Source organism: Zootoca vivipara, chromosome 9 (assembly GCF_963506605.1).
Source record: "Zootoca vivipara chromosome 9, rZooViv1.1, whole genome shotgun sequence".
Classification (NCBI taxonomy): domain Eukaryota; kingdom Metazoa; phylum Chordata; class Lepidosauria; order Squamata; family Lacertidae; genus Zootoca; species Zootoca vivipara.
Genome location: NC_083284.1, coordinates 34,705,208 through 34,727,244, shown reverse-complemented (window position 1 = coordinate 34,727,244; position 22,037 = coordinate 34,705,208). Strand labels below are relative to the sequence as shown.

Sequence of the window (22,037 nt, the reverse complement as noted above, 5' to 3'; positions counted from 1 at the left end):
CATGCAGGTCTGAGAGTGCTTTCTCCCCAGTTGCTTTGTAAATCCACTTTTACTTTTAGAGAAGATGGCGTTAAGATGTGTACTAGAGGTGTCTCACCAAGCTTTTTCTCTAAAGGTTGATAAGTGCTGTAAATGTGAGCAGAGTGTCCAAGATATGGAGCTGAAAAGGTGGCCTGGCTGAGCTTGAGATTGCCGACAGGGTAATAATGCCTACCTTAGATGTCTTTGGGACCGGGTTATTTGAAGGACTGTTTTGGAGGTTGCTCAAGGGCCCACCATCTTGGAACCCAAGATGGCATACATGTGGCCCTGACCAGCACTGGTATGTGGCCCCTGGAAGGTTGCCCCAAAATGGTTTCCCATCCCTGCTTTAAAAGGATAGGAAGAATTTCTAGGGTGTAATCTGACAATTCAAGACTGTGCAGATTGGTTTATCATGGCATAAGCACAGCTTGAGGGAAGAAGTGCCATGCCAGTAGGCTGCTGTGGATGCCATCTTCCGCTACCCACAATGTCTAGGCCTCAACTCAGGTGAGGTAGGATGCAGGGGTGAATGATGAGCAGCAACAGCACTCACACAGCTGGTGCAACATTGTTTTATGGGTTTGAGAGGTGATGGGAGAAGCGCCAGTCTGGATGGAGCAAGTAGATTTTGCAGACTGGTTTTGAGGGCACAGATCATCAGCTTTTATTGCATGATTTTTGTATTGTAATGCCTTTGTGCTGTCCTCAAAATGGCAACGTGACTTTACAAAGCCATTAACATAGGGCATTTTGAATTCTGCCTTTTAGAGTTCTAGTGAACTGTTGTGCCTCCTCAAAAAAAATAGCTTATATTGTGTTCATTCAGGATCATCATGCTTTTCGGGTGTGAAATATCATAGCCTCTTGTTTGTGTGTCTTACTGCTTATGTTCAGTGCTATCCATGGTATCTTATGAGGTCCCCCTGTGAGATTGTGCTGAAATCTTTGATTTTCCCCTGATATGGCTTATATTTAATTCTGTGGTGACTGTCACTTTTGGAATTTCATTAATACATTGATCCCACTTACACACACTTCTCATGGCCCCGATTTTTCCAATCATATCTTTTGCTGGAAATTTACTGGAGCTGTACTTTACACCCAACCAGTAATATTCGGGTTGCCAGAAGAGAGTAGTGTTATTAATAATCTATATAAAGCACTTTAAATGTGTCAAGTGCTTTAGAGCCATCCTCTCATTCATCATCGAGGCAACTCTTTGAGATAAGTATTAACATTTTTCAGAAGGTGAACTGAAGCTGCTAATGATTTGCCTAAGGCAACCCAATGGCCCATAGCTGAGCTCAGATATGAATCCTAGCTTCCCAGGTCCAGTCCCTTTGATCTCATAAATAAACGTGAAGCTACAGCTTGAGGATTATTCTTTCGAGTGTCTGTGTCCCACTGACTCAGAAACAAATCTTATGCTACCTGTAGAGAAAAAAGTATTGAGGAAAAACTTTGACTTCCATATCTTTGCATATTAACAAAATGACATGGCTAATTAGGCCAGTTAGAAGTCCTTACAGTATGGTCCTTTCTACAGAGTAAGCAACAGCAGGCAGATAATAGTATTTACGAATGAAGCCAAGGCAGAATTTGTGTCCTGTTTGCAATTTATGCAGTCCTGATTATTCATATTACAGTGTTTGAAATATGTTCATTTGACCTGCAGTATTTAATATTTTTCCAGTATATAAAAGCATCAGTCGCAATGGAAGTGCAGTGACATACATCAAATATATTTGGCAACCAGATGGCTTCAGTTTTGGACTGCAGATGGATAACAGTAAATTTCTTTCTGTCTTTCAGAAATATACCGCTTGCCATTTGCACATCAATGGTTATTGTCACAGTTGGCTATGTGTTAACCAACGTGGCCTATTTTACAACTATTAGCCCCGAAGATCTGCTAGCTTCCCAAGCAGTGGCAGTGGTAAGTCACAGTAGAATGTATCATGCAAATGAGTAAAGTTTTCAGAATAAGTTTCCTGATCATGATGGAAAACAGAGTTTACTGGATGAACTCCTTAAAACTGAAGAATGGGAGAAGGTGTTGAGGAATTCTACCAATTAAGTTGATCTGTCTTTCCCTCTCTTTTGGCAGACTTTTGCTGAACGTTTACTGGGAAGTTTTTCCTTGGCTGTCCCAATTTTTGTTGCACTCTCTTGCTTTGGATCTATGAATGGTGGGATCTTTGCTGTCTCCAGGTGAGTCAAATGTGAGGTGAGGGTAAAGCCCTAAAATTTGGATTTAGCAGGCAAACTGGGAATATTACTTTAAAGGGGGGAAATCAACATTAAATAAATGGCATTAGTTTGCAGTGGTTTTCCTCTCCTTTTCTTCAATACCACTGAATACAATTCAGCGAAAAGAATAGAGGCAGGGCAAGAATACAGCTATAATCTTGCACACTTCCCATTCATTTCAATGGAACTTAAACAGCAATTTCTGTTGAACCCCAATTTGCTGTAATATTGCAGTGACGGTGGTTTAGCTCAAAGGAGAGAAAAGAAAACTGAAGCAATGCTTACTGGCACTTGTTTTTGAAGACTGACTAAGAGTGGCTGAAGGTAGAAATGCTCATGCTGATTTCCTGGGCTTCTAAATTTCTTTTCTGAAATTCCTTTACAGTACATCAGAACTTCTAATGCTTGTCTTGCATAGTAAAAAAATACAGCACTGCTGAGGATAACTTTGAATGTGTTCTACTCCTCTAGTGAGTTGCTTCCATTCATCTTGGTAATGAGTGTCTTTAAAAGCTGTCCAAATTTATTTTCCCACCAGGATGTTCTACGTCGCATCCCGTGAGGGTCACCTTCCTGAGATTCTGTCCATGATTCATGTTCGCAAGCACACTCCTTTACCAGCTGTCATTGTTTTGGTAATTCCTATAAACAAATGTTCCTGTACAAGGCTGCATGGCATGAATCTGCACTGGAGGATTCAAATGCCATTTAAATACTTCTTGAATCTCAGTTATTTATTTCTATCTCATACATTATATGCATGTGAGGGGTGGGAAGTAATTGCAGAGGTGATCTATTCTAGAGGCTCCTCCTTTTGACTCTCTGTTAGTTGTACTTAACTCTCGTTGGCTGGTGCCTAAATCATACCTCATTATGTTTTATTTGAAAGGTTGAAAGAGAGTGATTAGCTAAGCCCCTCTCAATGGAATGAATCTTCCTAGATAGGGATGCAGAGTAATAAAATTCTACATAAAAGCTACACACCAGTGTACTGTCTGGTACGATCCTGAAGTCACATTACAGTGATATGTTTTTATCAGGACCCAATTCCTGTTAAGGTAAATTGCTTTAACTGTTTTTAAATCCAGTGGTACCCTGGTTCTCGAATGTAATCCATTCCAGAAGTCTGTTTGACTTCTGAAACATTCGAAAACCAAGGCACAGCTTCTGATTGGCGCCAGCGCCCCGGAAACAACAGCTGACAGCCACATCGGACATTTGGCTTCCGAAAATGTTCGAAAACCGCAACACTTACTTCTGGGGTTTCATTGTTCAGGAGCTGAAATGTTTGAGTATAAAGGCATTCGAGAACCAAGGTTCTACTGTACTGTATCAGATTTCTGGTAATCTGCCCAACACAGGATTTTAACTCTGTCCTCCCACCCATCAGCTGGCATAATGAGTTGCGTTTGCTGATGGGCAGGTGGGCATGATTTGGGAAAAAAGGTTTTGTGGGTCAAATTGGACCACTAGTAGGCTAAGAAGGTCCAGCCTGGAAGTTCCCCACCCCTGGTGCAGTGTGCTAAGACAGGCACCCCCAAACTTCGGCCCTCCAGATGTTTTGGACTACAATTCCCATCATCCCTGACCACTTGTCCTGTTAGCTAGGGATCATGGGAGTTGTAGGCCAAAACATCTGGAAGGCCGCAGTTTGGGGATGCCTGTGCTAAGAGCTATGGAGACACCACAGCATTAATATAAGGAAATAGGACAATAACAGATTGGGCAATAAAGCACACTTCTCCTTTTAATCTATTCTGCAGCACCCTCTGACAATGATCATGCTCTTCTCCAGTGATCTCTACAGCCTCTTGAACTTCCTCAGTTTTGCCAGGTGGCTTTTTATAGGCTTGGCAGTTGCTGGGATGGTTTACCTCCGATATAAGCGCCCTGAGATGCCTCGTCCTTTCAAGGTAACCTCAGGAATATGACTGTTTTACATAAATGCCAGGGGCATTTTAATGGAAAATATATTTTGTAGTCACACACTTACTTCTATACAAACTTGCCCATTCTACGAGATCAACTTCTAAGGCCTTTTTCTGGGTCTTTTCAGAGGTTCAGTAGGTGGCGACCAGGAATAAGGCTAGGGCAGCTGTGGTACCACTGTTGAGCAACGCCTTCACAAAAATATTTATTTGGCACTAACCAGGCAGGGTGCAAGAGATTGCAACACCTTAGCCATCACTGTTGCTGCATTCCTCGCTCTCCCTCCTTTTCATGGCAATAGCAGCACTGCTACCACTCTCATTTATTTCCTCAGCAGTGTTAATTTCCCTGTTGCTCTAGCAGCACTGCTAGTGCTAGCGTGGCACCCCACCTCCTCTCTCCCAGCCTTGCGCTAGGAAGGTCCAAAGGGGTGCTTCCTCAAAGTGGAGCATTCTGGGAAGAGTGGCTGTGAGACTGGCTTTGCCACTGCCCTTCTAATTCTAAACATCATTTGTCCCTGCTGCAGCAAACTGCAGGGGCAGCATTAGCAATATCACACCCACCCTATCCAGAATGCTTTGCTTTGTGGAAAGATCCCCTTGGTCCTTCGTATGAGAGAAAGAGAGGAAGGAGGTGGAGTCAGAGAGCCTTGCTGGGCAGTTGCTGGGTCAGCCAGGCCAGCAGAGGCAAACAATGAGCCAGTGGGAGTTGTAGTCTGCTGCCCCTCTACATCTGTTGCCTCAGTTTGCCAAATGGTAGCTCCCGTAGTCCAACACCAACATAAAACTGCCTTACTAAATTTTGGTTTGGATTTTTTGACCGTTTATTTGGATTTTATTGTTAATTGGCTTTTGTGGTTGTGACAGGTGTAAACAAGGCATCGCTGTTGGAAACCGAAGCTGTTACTCATATTGTAGCATTTTCTTGATTTTAAAATCATCTCAGATTAAGTTATCAGTTGTGATGACAGAAGCACAGATTTCCCCAAGTTTATGATGGCTGCATAATGCTATCAGCCATCAATGCCCATGTCCAAAATGATATTTAATTTGGCAGTCTCTTGCTAGGTTATTTATTGTACTTGGGAAAGAAAATCAATATGTACTTAATGGTTTTAAAAGGCAGCCCATAACCTAGGCACCTTCCTTCATTGTAAAATTGATTCTAATGAGCAATTACAAAAGGCGCCATCTTTGCTGCAGTTGCTCCTGCCTTCTACTCCAACAGAGGCTTGAGAAAGGGACTCGGTACTAGAAAATGCATTTACAAGACTTCCAATTTAAAGACTGTGCATAGCAATGTAGTGTTTGTCTGAATGGGTAATTAAGCAGCTGTTGGGATGCCTATTACATAAAAGTGCATTTAATTTGCTCTCTTTAGCTACTTGTATTTGCAGTGCCTGTCCTGAACACCTGTATTTCTATGAGACTTGCAGCGTGCGCCTGTGTTTTATCCGATTTATATTTCATGGAACATTAAATACCAGCGCCATGCAATAGCCAAGGTCAGGGTATTGCAATAACGTCTTTTGGTGTGTGTTCCAGGTGCCGCTCTTTATTCCTGCTCTGTTTTCTTTCACCTGCCTCTTCATGGTTGCACTATCACTTTATGCTGACCCTGTCAATACTGGCATTGGCTTTGCAATTACACTGACTGGCGTCCCTGCCTACTACCTCTTTATCATATGGGACAAGAAGCCAACGTGGTTTAGACGGCTGTTAGGTGAGTAAACGCCAATAGGAAACCATCCCCTTTGTTGTGCATTCAAATTTAGACCATACAGTAACTCTGAAAACTGCAAGTTTTTATTTTTTGGGGGGAGGCTTTGTATCCACAAGTTTCATTGCCACAGTAAGGCATCTACCTCATTATTTTTAATGTAAATGCCAATTTATTAAGCAGTTCTTCTGTACCAGTAGAACTCAATACTTGAAGTAATACACTTTGAACAAAACCTGTTTCAAATTACTGAATCTCCCCTCAAATTCCCCAAGTAAGGATATATCTAACAGAAGCCATGGGACCGTGCTCTCTGGTCAAGCAGTAAATGATACTGAACTTTTATTTTACCTTACTGGCACTTATCATGGACTATCTCTATCTGCTTGGAAAAGAACATATAGTGAGAGAACCATATTTCTCTCCCCCACCCCCCAATAGCCTACTTTGACCCAGTTTGTTTCTGTCATGGTCCCATGTATTGACATCTAAATTTTGGTTGTGTTTGATCAATGTTAAAGTTCAGCTGTAAAGCAAATGCAATTAATCTCTGATCAGAATTGATCAGCTACTAGGAGATGTCAACAGCAGCCAATATTTCCATGATTAGTACTAAATACCACAAGTAATTTGTGCAAATTCAGGGCTGATTTATGACCCAATCCTAGGTGTTAAAGATAGCGCCACAAAAAAATAAGTATTAATTTTCCTTACGCATAAGAAGAGCCTGCTGAATTAGTCCAAAAGTGGAGCATCCTGTTCTCACAGTGGCCAACCTGATGCATGTGGGAAACCCGCAAGAAGGAGCTGAATGCTGTAGCACTTTTCCTGCTTGTGATTCCCAGCAAGGCAAAAGGCAAGGGTCAGCCACAATTTCTCAAAGGCACTTCTCACCCATAAAAAATCCACACTTAGCCTGTTTTTCTTTCTCACCCAGAATCAAATTAGCCATCCCTATATACTGAAAACACAAAGTTTGCTGCTTCTTTTTTTAAGTATACGTGCTAGTATAACAGAGTTTCTTCTGAAGTTGACAGCCTCCTCACGACTTGACTTGAAAAATGAACTTTTCCACTTCTCAGTTATCTTTTTCAGTTATCTAGTTACATAAAAACAGAACAAGAATCTTATAAGGTAGATAATTCCACTTGTAGCTTAGCAGCAGAACACAGCAAAATAGTTATCAGTGAAATCAGCATTAGAATTTGTGAAATAATTTTACTCTACAGTGCAGATTTGAGAATAATGATCTGTCTTCTTATTCTTAACCATGATAAAATTAGATCACTTGCTTTCTTAAAAACAGTGCCATGAGTAAAAGGAATATAAAATAAAAATGCATGTGACATTCTGTAGGAATCTTTCCTGCTATTAAAACTGATGTCTGCAGCAGCTTGTTTTTCTCTGTCTGAGAATAAGGCAATGGAAGTAATATCTTTCACTCGATAGTCAACATTTCCAAAGTTTTGGGATCATATTTTTATGAATCAGTGTGGCCACAGGATGCCAGTATTGAACCATTTTATGCGAGCAAAAAGAAAACATTCCCTTCAAAGCACTTAATGGAGAGACTTGATTTCTGCTTGCTGTGGCAATGCAGCTGATTCTTTGAGCTCTTTAAAAAAAGAAAGAAAACCTGTTATTTTTTCTGGCACGAGAAAATACAAATACCTGTAAATGATACAGCCATGCATTGCAAACCTGGCTAAGATAATATTTACAGATATCAGTGTATTTCACCGTATATGATTAATGCCTGGATAACTGTAGTTTGTTGAACTATGTAATCATTTTTAATTGAAATATAATGGTTATTGTTTACTTAAATATGCAATGCTTTGTTAAATGTAGTTTGGTACTGGACATAGCTGCCAAGTCTCCCGTATTCCCCGGGAAACTCCCGTTTTTCCAGCCGTTTCCTGCTGGCAGCCCAGATTTTTTTTAAAAACCCATAAATCCCCCGGATTCTTACCAGCCTGGAGACACTCCTTCTGCGCATGCCTGGAGTCTCTGGACATGCCCAGAAGCGATTTCTGGCACTGCAGCCATTTTGGAAATGGGCAGAGCATGCGTAGAAGCGATTTCCGGTGCCGCTCTGCCCAGTTCCAAAATGGCCGCAGTGTGACTTCTGGTGTCGTGCTGCTGCCGATCCCGGATGAGACTATCAAAGGATGTCATCTATGGCACTGGATGAGACTATCAAAGGATGTCAGGTTGTATGCTCAGTTTGTGTCTCTAGACTTCATGTCCTTAAGGGTCTAAGCTACTGTACATGAATTGTATGCTTTTCTATCTCAGTGACTGGAGGATTGACTGCACTTTAACAGTGTTCTAGCAAGCTAATATAATGTTACACTGAATTGCATCCAAAGACCTGGGTGAACCTGAGTTTGGATGACATGTGAGCTATAGTTTAGCTCATAATAGTGGCGCTGTGGGTTAAACCACTGAGCCTCTTGGGCTTGCCGATCAGAAGGTCGGTGGTTCGAATCCCTGCGATGGGGTGAGCTCCCGTTGCTCAGTCCCTGCTCCTGCCAACCTAGCAGTTCAAAAGCACGAAGTGCAAGTAGATAAATAGGTACTGCTCCGGAGGGAAGATAAACAGCGTTTCCATGTGCTGCTCTGGTTCACCAGAAGTGGCTTAGTCATGCTGGCCACATGACCCATAAGCTGTACGCCGGCTCCCAAGGCCAGTAAAGTGAGATGAACACCACAACCCCAGAGTCGTCCACGACTGGACCTAATGGTCGGGGTCCCTTTACCCTTTACCTTTGCTAGTGCAGCTGCAGTAGTACTGGAGGACGAATAAAGTGGCCTAAGTCTGCTCTCCAGGAGCCTACAATTTTTTATGTTCATGCTAAGGTTTGGCTTAGCATTCTGTGAGAACTGGACTTAAGTGAGTTTACTTTAGGTCCCATTGAAATCAATGGAGCAAGTAAATCCTAATGTGCCATTGAAATCAATGGGAGCCTAAATTCATCTAATTTAGGCTGCAATCCTAACCTCAATCTCTTTGGAAAGAAACCCCATTGAATTCAGTAGGATTCAACTTATGAGTAGACATGGTTAAGATTGCACTGTTAGTCCAGAGATCCAGTCCTCTGTTGCATGCAAGATTAATCTTACAAATGGCCTTTCATAGAACCTTTCAAAAAGTCTCCTCTATTTTTGTCCTTTATAGACAAGACAACGTTAGCATTGCAAATCATCTTGGAAGTTGTTCCATCAGAGGGGAGTGCCACATCATGATCTTCTGCAGCTGAAAGTAGCAAGGAGGCCAAGCAATCAGCTTCTTCATCAGTCAAGGAAATGTGTGTGTGTTCACCTTCCTAGGCAACATGGAGAAATAATGAACTGTGGAGGGAACTGTTTTATAGTGTCAATATTTTTATGTGTGGTTATCTGGTACTGTGGACTCAGGCCACATTCTTGAAAGGAGAAGCTATGGAACCTTTGTGGAACAAAGTGTATGTTCTCCTTCTATGAGAATAGAGTCAATGTAATCTGAAATTCCCTTTATCATACAAGGGAAGGGATCAGTTTTTAACATTGATGATTTGTACTGTAGTGATAAATGAACATTTGTTTAAAAATGTTCAAGACAGCTAAAAAAACAAGAGAGATAATGTCTGTATTGTGTGTATCGGGTCTAAAAAAAGAAAGGAGTAAAAAATGTGAGTGGAAAATTACTCCATCCCTTTTTAATATCTGTTTTTGTTTCATTGAGAACACTACCAAGTTCAAAACTCTGTACACTCTACCTTTTTAGTTCTTGGTGATTTGGATGGGCATCCTGTTCTTCTACACCAGGGGTAGCTAATGTGATGCCTTCCATATGTTGTTGAACTACAGCTCTCATAATCCCTGGCCATTGACCGTGTTTGCTTTGGTGAGCGGGAATTGGAGTTCAACCATGTTGGAAGGGCACCACTTTCCTTACTCCTATTTTAGATGAACCTAGCAATGTATTTACAGAAAAGCACTCTCTGAATGAACAGTGCCGAGACAGCCACAGCAGCATCCTGCATGAGGTCACTTGGGGAGGGTGCTGTACTGTTTCTCAGCTGCAAATTAGCACAAACACATTATATTGGATACACTGGATTGTGCTGATTCAGCTGAATTATTGGCAACACTTTATTGATGACTGGAAAGCCTTTAAGAAGATGGAGCTTTTTGTCTCCAATCCTAGCCTCAGTCCTACCATGCCCTACTTCATGCCACTAGCCAGCAGCAAAACCTGTGTTGCTTCAATGCTGCAGCTGTCCTGCCTAATACTTAAAAGCACAGAAGCTTATATGGTTGGTTAGCATCTTCCCTGTGTTTGTGGATAAAGCATCTTAAGAACAAATGCTTTCATTAGGCATATGGATTATTTCCCAGTCCTAACAGTTTCTTTTAAAAATGACAGCTACCAAAACTTTGGTTATTTCCAGTCTGGAAATTTGGGGATTATGCCCAGAAGCTTAAGAACCAAGTGATGGATGGTGTACACCTCAGACAGCTTTGGAATTCTGTTTGCTATGGTCAAAAGCCAAATGGCCAACTGTTTTTGAAACTCAGCGCAGAATTAAGGAGTAGCTGGTGACATGTTGCATGGTTTTACATTTCTTCGAACAAGAAGCACACACACAAACCCACCTCTCATTTTGCACACACAAGTCTTAGTGTTTTCTTGTGTAGCTTTGGTCCCACCCCATATCTTGTAGACTTTAGTCCCAAGTTATCAACTGAAATCAAAGAAAATTCTTCCTCCAAACTCAAACATTTCCTAACTTCCTATTGCAAAAGTATTAATATGTAAATACTCATCTTGAACATCATATGTTGTTTGCCTTTGGTTTGAAGTAGAGGTTAACGTCTCACTAAAACCTCTGTTGCAAAGTAAGTTGCTATTCTGCATTGACCATCTTGCTTACAGTCATAGGTTTCTGGCAACAGGAGAAAGAAGGAACTAGTTATTGACACAGCATATATGGAATCCAAAGTTGTAGTGATGTAATGGCGACTGACATGGATGGCTTTAAAAGGGGATTATACAAAGTCATGGAATATCAGGCTGTCAATAACTGCTAGTCAATATGTCTGTATATTGCCTTCAGTATTGGAGACAATATATTTCTTAATACCAGTTGCTGTGAAACACAAATTGAGAGTGCTATGGTGATCATGCACTGCCTGTAGGCTTCCCACTGGCATCTGGTTAGCCACTGTGCTGATATTAAAAACAGTCTTGCTTATGTTAACATAATTCCTAACTTGGACTATAGTTAAATAGTTGGCTTGTGTGTATATTTAAAGGACACCATTTCTCAAACTCCTGCTGCTCCTCAAGCCCCTATAGTTAGGAAATCATTCCAGTTTATTTGTATCATAGTAGTTTTTCCTATTTAAATATTATTTATTTAGAGTGTCTGTGTTCTGCTCTTACTGGGCAAGGTTTTGCCCAGTATCCTCTATATGTGACGGCCTCATGGGGGAAAAAACTGTCCCATGAGCCCTTGCTGAAGAGTGGAGGGAAAAGCTTCCCCTGGAGCTTCCCCTGGAGCTCAGGGACAGTTTGCTTTGAGAGCTTCCCACCCACCCACCCTCGGGTTAGACAGGGGTCAGCAAACATTTTCAGCAGGGGGCCGGTCCACTGTCCCTCAGACCTTGTGGGGTGCCGGACTATATTTTGAAAAAAAAAATGAACGAATTCCTCTGCCCCACAAAGAACCCAGATATGCATTTTAAATAAAAGGACACATTCTACTCATGTAAAAACATGCTGATTCCCGGACCGTCCGTGGGCCAGATTTAGAAGGCGATTGGGCCGCATCCGGACCCTGGGCCTTAGTTTGGGAACCCCTGGGTAATGCTGAACTGATCCTAGTACCCAATGCCATGCCAACCCTTGCCCTGTCTGCTGCTGTCAATAAAGATTTAGTCTGATTTTATCCCATCACCATTGTATTTTGCTGCTCTCATGGGCCACATAATGCTTCTGCCTGGGCAAAAATTATACAAGGGAAATGAAAGGAAGGGAATAGGAAATCAAAATAGAAAAACAGGCACCAATTTCTAAGCAGTTGTTCCTATAATGACCAGCTAGTACAGAATATGCTTTCTTCGCCATTAGTTTTGGAGAAAATAACCTCCCTCTCCAATTTATTCCACATATAAGTAATCTCAAGGGTTAACTTGAAAGCAGTAGTTATACAAACTGATGTTACTTATGCTGACAGTATTCAGTTGAGTTCTTCTATTCCAAAGTTTCTTGGTTTTTTGTTTTGTTTTTTGCATTTGGCAGCATAGCATTAAGAAAAACTGTTATAGACATCACTTTTTAATAGGATTAGTGGCACCCTCACAAGCTCTGTGTCCTTAGAGAAATTGCCTTCTTCATTAATTGTGCAATTGCACATTCTGTACAGAGTGAATAATTTGTAAAGTAATAGTGTGACTTTTAGAAAGGCACACAAGAGACCTATTATTCTAATTAATAATTCCATTGCATGAATATTTACAATCATAATAATATGGAGCTATATTAATGAGGTACCCTCTGTGTGATAAAACAAGAGGAGTAGGTTGCAAAGAAATGTATAGCTGTACAAAGCCCAGTGAGTAAACAACGTTGCACATAAAACAAATCCTCACATTTGGGGTCCTGGAGATTGGTAACACACACATTTCTTACAACCCAGTGCCATTCAGATGGCTTACTGCAATTCCCATCAGCACCATCTGGCACAGCCATGAAGGATGGAGCTGATGGGATTTGGCAGTCCAAAACACCTGGAGGGTTGGCAAAGGCTACCTTACAATATGGGATATGCCACAGCCATAACACAGGGTGTGGAAGAGGTGATCTAAAGGTGAAGCACTGTGGGTGTGAGAAGTTCCTCCACCTACTGCCAGATTTAACTCCAGTCGCCTCTGCCTGTTTCTTTCAGCTGAGCTTACTATCAACCTCAAGGGCCTTGCCAGGAGAAATGTGACTAGTTGGTGGGGTCCATAGGATCATGGAGTTGGAAGAGACCACAAGGACCATCCAGTCCAACCCCCTGCCAAGCAGGAAGCACCATCAAAGCATTCCGGACATATGGCTGCCAAGCCTCTGCTTAAAGATCTCCAAAGGAGGAGACTCCACCACACTCCTTGGCAGCAAATTGTCGGGGTTGTCGGGATTAAAGTAGCAGGCAGGGCAAGGATTTGGCACCCCTCACCCACTTGACATTCCTCTGCTTTACATCACTCCCTGCTTTGCAAGCAAGTGGCAGAGCCACATCTATTTAAAGCCCAAGTATGTATACAGACCTAATTAAATGTCTGCATGCAGCACTACAGCAAGAGGGATTCATAACAATACCTTAGAGCTCAATCTGCTAGACCTGCTTACATGAATAAGTGTGGGAAGGACGAATGCTGTAAAGTTCTATCCATCTCCATTTACCATCTGTCTATTGATTTGAAGCTGCCTTATACAGCGGGCAGGTGCTGGTCAGGAGCAAAGCTAGAAATATCTGCTATTACTCCATTTGTGTTTCACCAACAGTGAGTAATAGAATATACGCTGACTTTGTTTATACAGGTGTAATCCAGTGGGAATTGGTAAGAATTCAGCAACTGAATCTTTTTTATTTACAAAAAGCTGTGCAAAGCATTGCTGTTAATATAAAAAGGCTGATTAAGATTACATAAACCTAAGAAGGAAATGATAAACTTTGGCCAGAATTATTAATGACTACATATGCATTCCATTATTAATAGGCATTTGTAGTGCAATTCTAGGCACATGCACTCAAAAGCAAATCCTACTGAATTCAACAAGACTTATTCACTGTCCGATGGGGAAAGCTGACCAGTTTTGTAAACAATAGCCAGTTTGAAACTAATTTTCTTTGAAGAAATTATGCTTGATCTCCAAAGAGAAACTTAAATATCTTAATTAATCAAGATCTTGCCTTTTACATTTATATCCAGTGCATCTGAAGAAACAGACATATTGCTGGAAACTCTGTTTTGTTTAATATTGAGAATTGGCTCCTCAATTTTAAAGAAGTAGTTGGGCAGGGGTCAAGAATTTCCTTGACAGTCTGTTAATGTTCTCTATTAAATGTTTGCATGAGTTTCATCTTTTCATTTCTGAGTTAAAAATTATTACATCGGGAGTGGGACGTTTAGGTTGTTTTTTAAAAAAAACTATTTCCCGCTGTCACTGTCTTAGTCAGTGAGAAATGATGGAAGGGAGTGGGGAAAGAGATGAAATTTTAGCAGGTAATAAACTATCTGCTGCCATTCATTTATATTATATAATGAGATCCAAAATACGCTGTAGATTATTGGCAACAGCACATTTTGCTTAGCTTAATTATGATTTCAAATCAAAACAGTGGATGCTTATTGATTGGTAACTTCTCAGGCAAAGGCAGATAGGTGAAAAGTACTCAACATTCTCTTTTCAATATACCAAGCAAAGAAATCTAAAAAGTCTGTAGTGAAAATAGAACTGCTTATAAATGTTGCAAACTGAAAGCAATGAAATATGGTGTTTCTAAAATGAAGTGCAGTGACTAAATTTCCCGGTTGGTCCTGTAGCTGGAAAACATGCTGTAGGGAGAATGTAAGTTTTGCAGACATATTGCTCCTATTCACATGTTACTCATAGCATTTACAGCTTGAAGCAGGAGTGGTGCTGCTACCCACAATGTAAGCTTCCTGCATTAACCATCCTTTGATGTCTACACATCACATTTGTCAAGAAAAGCAGCTGTTCATGCACAGAAGCTTCACATGAACAAAAGACTTATGCAGCCATACTCAACACACAGACAATCTTTGGAGTGAACCACATTCAGTGTGAAGACACTGGAGGGGTGAAGTAGCCCAGGGATGCAACATCAAGGATGTGCCTGGAAGCATATTCTAGTTCTTGCTTCAAAGCATGAGCTCCCTCTCGAGTAATATATGAATAGGGCTGGTGCCTATGAGAAATAAAGCAAACTAGGATTAATCCACTAATTTAAAATGGCACTATAGTACTTCAAGCACTAGAGATATTTTCTAACAACAGAGCTTCTATTCGGATGACTTGTCCTTGTTTGCACTTTTTCAATTTCTCCTTTGAAATCTTGACAAGCCTTGACAACCCCCCATCCTGTGGGGTTCCTGTTCCTATTTCCTCATCATGCAGAGAATCTCCAAGCAGATTAGCCACATCGCTGGCGTAGCAGTTGGGGAAGATGCATGTCGCGAGCAACTGGAAAGTGGAGGCTGATGCTGTAAGCTAACACCAATGGGTTAAATTGTCACATGAAGGCTGCTTTTGAGTGGTCTCTGCTAAATAAGAGTAACTTGGAGATCTTTAAACTGTTGTAGTCTTGATATTAAGGACTTTGCATTACAAGCAGAAACATGTTGGCCTGCAATCATTGTCAAAGAGGAGTGCATAGCTAATGTGTGCGAAACATACAGGGCCTACAAGCATGATGCTCTGCTGTTCCTTAATGTGCTCCTAGATCTGTTTGCTGTTGAAAATGGGTAATATACACCTGTAGTGTTGGAGAAATCCATGTCGGCCCATTCCCTCCCACCTTTGAATCTTAATTTAAATAGGACCATGTACAGGCATCTCTTTTAAAAAGCAAGCAAGACTGGAACCCTCAGGGACAGCTCTCATGTGGTGTAGGAAACCAGGAACAAAATGAATTTCAATCTAAAGTAAATATATAATAGTGTAATGAAATAGCCATGGAATTGTCTTGAACTATGGGTGGAATAGCATCATTCCCTCAATCAACCGATGGATGAAGCACTCTTTTTGACCCTTGTTAGACCCATTTCCTGGACATATAACTGTAATAAATATGCAATTAAGTTTTACTGCATTGCTGTTTGATGGCTAGCAGTGATGCCTGCTCAAAACATTCAGCAGCTATTCAAATTCCAACACACCTGACAAATTGGCTGGAATAAGAGTTATGGGAGCAGAAATTGGTTTTATTGGGGTGATTTGTTTGATTTTTGTATGAATTTGGAGATAGTGCTGAAAGTGATGCTGTTACTTCTAATTGTACAGAAGAGAACAACATGATAGGCCAATTCCAGATTCCTGCACAGAAGCTCTACATACCTCCAAAAAGTGTGGAGGATGACAAGGGTAGGTGAGGACCTATATATGTATCTAAAGCAGTTTCTGGTTGTACACTACTTACATTATGTGAAATAAATGGAAATACATTTATCTTCTAATTGTAAAGTTTTTAATTGAGCTCCTCTTGTACTGTTGATGTGTTAAATATGTATATATGTGTATACAGTTAAAACAAGGAATGCATTTTTGCTAAAAATAAAAATGCCTATTAAAAAGTCTTCATATTTTAAAATTCAGTTGCCACCAGGAACTGTTATGTGGTATTTAGGCATAGTGAATTACTGTGCACTGTCCCCATGAGCACAAATCTCTCTCTCTCCCCCCCCCCCCGGCCTTAGATAAATCTTCTGCAGGCCTGTATTAAGAGCCTTGTCAGGAAGCTGTATAGAATCCTATGTCTATCTACAAGGAAGCCTAAATTTGGCAGTGGGTGTTCAATTGAAAATCAGGGTTTCATTTCATAAGAAATTTTAAAAAACTGAACAAATGGGGGCAATTTATTTCATTCATTTCTTGAACATAAATGAATGCCAGATTTATGAATAAGTGCGCTTTGTCAGTATTTTGCAGAAGGGATTCTAATGCATATTGGGAAATTTAAGTTTTTGCAATCAAAATGTTCTGTTTCCCAAGCATAATGAATCCCCTTTTTGCAGTTGGGAAAGTGATGGGAGGTTGTGGCCATCACCTGCTCCTCCTCTTTAAGGGTATTCCCTTAAAGGGATCCGGGGGTGTGGATCTTGTCCGAAGCCTGGGCATGGGCTAGGGCCATGCCATGACCCCTGGAGGAGCTCTCATGCGTCAGCAAGGTTTTACCTACCTGGGCTGGTCAAGTCCCATGCAGATTCCTCCGTGGGCCAGATCACGCGTGCGTGTGATTTCCGGCGTCTGCGCATGCACGATTTCCGGTGCTGCGGAAGCGAGTCCCTGCATCACACTGGTTTAGCGCAGTGCGTGGGGACTCTCCAAGTGGGCGGCTTGGTTCGGGGGTGGCTTGTGGGCTGGTTAAACTTCCCCCGTGGGCCGCAAGTTGCCGACCCCTGATATACATCAGCAGGGCTCCTCCTACTGGTGGTTGACCCTTACTAGACTACCTGCATGGCGCAGAAGGAGTCAGATATAGTCAGTTCAATTCCAATGCCTAAGCCAATACCACTCACATTCTGCAACCAATAAAGTTGTGGCCTTTTTAGCCCATTAACCTAAAATACTAGTGTCCATGTGTTTCATTATTCAACAAATGGGGGAGGGCTCGGGGCCCTGACATGCAAGAAAATAAGGATGAGCACTCATTGAGGTGTAGCTCCTCACCAAACAAATATGACAGGCTATTCAATAAAGACTGGTTATCATCTAACCTCCCCATAAACATTGTGCAAGCAAATCAGGATGAATGGTTAGTAAATAGGGCATCTGGAGGAGCCCTGCATTCTGAATGTCATGTATCCATTTGTTTCTCATTCATACTCATTCAGCGTTCAGATGGTGGTTCCATGAATGGAGGAGGGAAAGGGGGAGTGACACTACAAACTGTGCAAGCTTCAACTCCAATATATTTTAGCAAAAATATCCAACATTCTGCAAGGACTTCTGGCTGGAACTTTTCCTGTCCCCATGCACCCTCTAAATCTGCTCTTAGGGTTTCTCCAACCCTCTGGAGAAGATGTGGTGAAGGTGCACGGGTGCACAGAGAGAGGAGCAAAGGAAGTTCTGTTGTGCAAATGGCAATCCCTGTATTAATGGAACTACTTCATTTGACAACACCCTGACTTGTCCAATAGAGCCACCATTTCTTTGTGAGTCTAGCTGTATGGCTTTCTAAGTTGCCCACAAAACAGGGACCTTCTGTTGGAAATTTGGCAGGTCTAACCCCTTGCAAGGGTAATTTCCCGAGAGCAAAATGTCACCCTCTTTCCTGTTGTCTGTGAGCCCAAGTAGATGTGATGTTAAATGCACATTTGTATTCCACATCCACAGTTTTAAAAATGCAGATGACAGCTGCTGGGGAAAGCCAACAATTATGGAGATTGCTGGAGTAGGAGTTTCACACTTTCCTCCACAATAGGAGTCCTGTTGGAAATCCTCCAGAGCTGCTCTTTGCCTGGAGAAGGAGGTTAGCAAAATTTCGCCCATTCTACATATGACGCGGATAAATGGGACGCAGATAAATGGGATGCGGGTGGCACTGTGGGTTAAACCACAGAACCTAGGGCTTGCCGATTTGGCGGTTCAAATCCCCGCGATGGGGTGAGCTCCTGTTGCTTGGTCCCAGCTCCTGCCAACCTGGCAGTTCGAAAGCATGTCAAAGTGCATGTAGATAAATAGGTACCGCTACAGCGGGAAGGTAAACGGCATTTCCGTGTGCTGCTCTGGTTCACCAAAAGTGGATTTGTCATGCTGGCCACATGACCTGGAAGCTGTACGCCAGCTCCCTCGGCCAATAACGCGAGATGAGCGCCGCAACCCCAGAGTCGGTCACGACTAAAGCTAATGGTCAGGGGTCCCTTTACCTTTACATATGAAATAGGGGAAATCCTTTCTTTTTCACAGGGAAATTGTGCTCAGTGCTACTTTTATCTGGTTCTCAGGACTGTACTGTGTGCATTCTGGCACCACCTTTTTAGCGATTATCACTCTGCCATGGAATCATAAATTTGTATAGGCTGCCTAGTCCCCTCCCCTGCTTGATGCAGAAAATCCAGAGCTAGAGCATCACTGATGGATGGCTGTCTAAGGAGGGGGAGCTCATCACCCCTTTAGGTAGTTGGTTCCATTGTCAAGCTTCTCTTGCCCATCTCAGTCGCTGATAGAAATGTTGATGTGTTGAACAGAGTCATGCTCAAAATATGTCATGTGTTTCATGGGCAGAACTCTACATGCATGTAACTGTATGTGTGGTAGCTCTGTTCAGATGTTCAACCAATACAAGTAGTGTGAAGGATGGACTCTGCTATGTATGTGAATGTATGTTTTTCTGCCTATGTATGTGAATTGCATCTGAATGGGGCTTACATATCATATCACACACAGTGCTTTCATGGAGATGTTTTAAAATTGTTTTAGCTGTTTTTAATTGTTTTTAAAGGGTTTCAGTATGTTTTTATTTTGTTATGGATATTGTTTTTAATTATTGCTTTATTACTGATGTGTTTGCTGCCCTGGGCTCCTTTGTAAGGAAGGGAAGGATAAAAATTTAATAAAACAAAATAGAGGCCCTTTTAATTATGAATGGTCCCCCCCAGCCATTATTTCAATTGGGGAAGGGAGAAGGGGCCTTCAGGACAGCCTGAGAGCCATTGTCATAACAGCCTTCCGATGATTTCAGATTCTCTATCACTGGATCAATACCTATTGAATGAGAAAGGGCTTATGGCACATTGTGGGGGGACAACCCTGGGAATTATTATTACCTTGTACAACCTGCACTAAATATGTTATGTACCTAAGTTGTGTACCTGCCGACTACCTGTTTGGCCTCTTTTATGAATGCTAAGCTCACAAAGATTCAGAATCAATAAAAACAATTTCTGCAGGGAAAGGAGAAATGTTATTAGGGAAGCTGAAATATGTTTTTGCATTAAAGTGTCTCTTTTCCTAGATTATATGGATATTTTGGAAACAGGACTGCCCACGTTCAAAAATAAAACAAAATCCTCCAATGTACTATAAAACTTCTTTCTCCAGGAGAGCAGACTATGTAGAAGAGAGAAAATGGTTTTCTGGTGAAGGAAATGTACAACAAACAACATTGTGTACACTAATTCTGGGCTGAAGGCTGCTCTCTGCAGGGAATGAATAATGGCAGGGCAGCCAGTGAACAGCACCATCTAACTTTCACATGAAAGCTCCAATATCAATGAATTTGCTCCTAAGCGCCTTCTGTGGTTTCTGAGATGCCGCGGCTGTAGCCTGATATTCTACCCAATGGTAAAATTAGTAGAACTTGAGTTCTTGAACTCTTGGGGTGAAACTAGACCTGCAGTACCATGGAAAAGGTCACAAAGAAGTTAGCAAGCTTCTGAGTTCATCAAAACTCTTCACCGGAGCAGATGATACACATAAAAAGAAAGGAAAGGAGAGGGGGTAAACTGTTTCTGAGCAAGATGGAGAAATGCTTTTCAGGCTGAAATGCTTTTAAGACAGAATGGTGGAGGTTTTATGCAGACCTAGTTGGTTCTGGTCAATGTTTTCCTACTTCTAATGGCCCAGCATCGGCATGTGAAATCTTGTAGACCTTCACGCTACTTACTATCCCAGTTTACTACACATGCTTATGCTAAACAGAAACCATTAACTGTTTCCAATGACTAAGGAAGTTTACATTGTTTTCCACATGTAAAATTTGCCATGGAGCATACTTGCATTTTCTTAAGTAAGTGAGGTTGAATTGTATCTGTGTTTTCACCCAATGCCAATAATAATGCCCATTTTGGATTCCTTTATGCAATGGCATCTCTTGTATACTGGTCACACCATCTGTATGCTCATATGAAGTAGGCTTAACATGTAACTTTTTTTTGCATGCTTCTTGTCCATTTTTCACTATGGAGAAGGGTGTAGATGAAAGTGCCACACAGAGATGGAAAATGTTTCAACCTAAATGAATTCAAAATGCACTTAATTCTAAAACTGCCCTAAAAACTTTCTCTTGCTAGATTATTGATTTAAAAAGATAGCTGGCAGAGGCTTTCTGATTCCTGAGCAAAATCTTCTCCAGAAATGGTTAATTATGACTGTTAATTGCAATTGTTAAGGAGACCAAAAAGGTTACCATCCTTTATTATCCACACAATTCGTATAGATTTGTATGATTTCTTATCTGGGGGCAGAGCTGGCTCAATTGTGTAACTTGCTGATCCTGAACACTAATGCAAATCTAATTACCCAGGTTATAAAAGCAACCAGGATAGATTCCGTGTTTGCTTATTTCACCAGAATCCATGCAGTGACGGTTGTGTCCACACCCCACACAATCTCTTTGGGAACAAGCACTAACACACTGCAGCAATGGACAATGCTTTCAAAATAAAAAAATGTCAGAGTGGAGACGATTTTAATTGCTTCACATTTGGGAGCTGCATTTTAAGGAGACATACAGATCGCATTCCAGTATCAGTGGTGTGTGAGGAAAGCCCGATTATGGATTTTGCATTAACATCCTATTTTGTAGAAACCCCATTCTCTTCATTAACAAAACACAGCCCTGATTTGTTTCATGGCATTGCTGCTCTTTTGATTTATGAGTCTGTTATTGTAAGAATTGATTACTGCAACTCTGTTTGAGCTGGTTTTGCTATAAATAACTATGTGCCACATTTAATAGGTTTTCCAAACAATTCATGTTCACCTGATATGGGTCAGGAAACCTAGTAATATTTCTTCATTTCCCTCTAAGGCTTCAAAATATCCATGTTTACTAGCTGATAATGTTTAAAAATCCTGAGAATGGGTTCCAGGGTTGTTGTTGTTTTGTCCTTTACGTCAGATAATCTTAGTATCATTTTAATTTGCTTGTTAAATAGCTGCTTTTCCTGTTCTCTGCCATGTCTTTTTTTAAAAATAATAATAAAAAAGACAGACTTTTAGCATACAGTGGCAGAAATATTCATTCACAAAGAATAGCACCTTAGGCTCCTTATTTCTAGATTCCGTATAGACAGACTAATTAATGTGAAGAGCTCTCGAGAGCTGCCACTGCCAGTCAGGGTAGACCAGGCATCCCCAAACTGCAGCCCTCCAGATGCTTTGGCCTACAACTCCCATGATCCTTAGCTAACAGGACCAGTGGTCGGGGAAGATGGGAATTGTAGTCCAAAACATCTGGAGGGCCGAAGTTTGGGAATGCCTGGTATAGACAGTACTGAGCTAGATGGATCAGTGTAAGGCAGCTTCCTGCTCTGTAGTAAAGGCTAGCGGAGTATAAGGCAGAGAGACCAAAGTAGGTGGAGCCAGAGCTAATGACTTGTGCAACCATAGCCAA

General features: G+C 41.4%; 1 protein-coding gene across 1 annotated transcript in view; it reads left to right on the top strand.

Moving 5' to 3' along the window:
* SLC7A11 (solute carrier family 7 member 11) overlaps window positions 1-21,110 on the top strand; it is a 69,486-nt gene extending 48,376 nt beyond the window's left edge. The window contains exons 7-12 of the mRNA XM_035112158.2: window positions 1,837-1,960; window positions 2,132-2,235; window positions 2,813-2,909; window positions 4,038-4,187; window positions 5,748-5,925; window positions 9,104-21,110. Of these exons, the coding sequence (XP_034968049.1) occupies window positions 1,837-1,960; window positions 2,132-2,235; window positions 2,813-2,909; window positions 4,038-4,187; window positions 5,748-5,925; window positions 9,104-9,171 (721 nt within the window). The 3' untranslated portion in view covers window positions 9,172-21,110. The remainder of the gene's footprint in view (window positions 1-1,836; window positions 1,961-2,131; window positions 2,236-2,812; window positions 2,910-4,037; window positions 4,188-5,747; window positions 5,926-9,103) is intronic.
* Window positions 21,111-22,037: the final 927 nt, after the last annotated feature.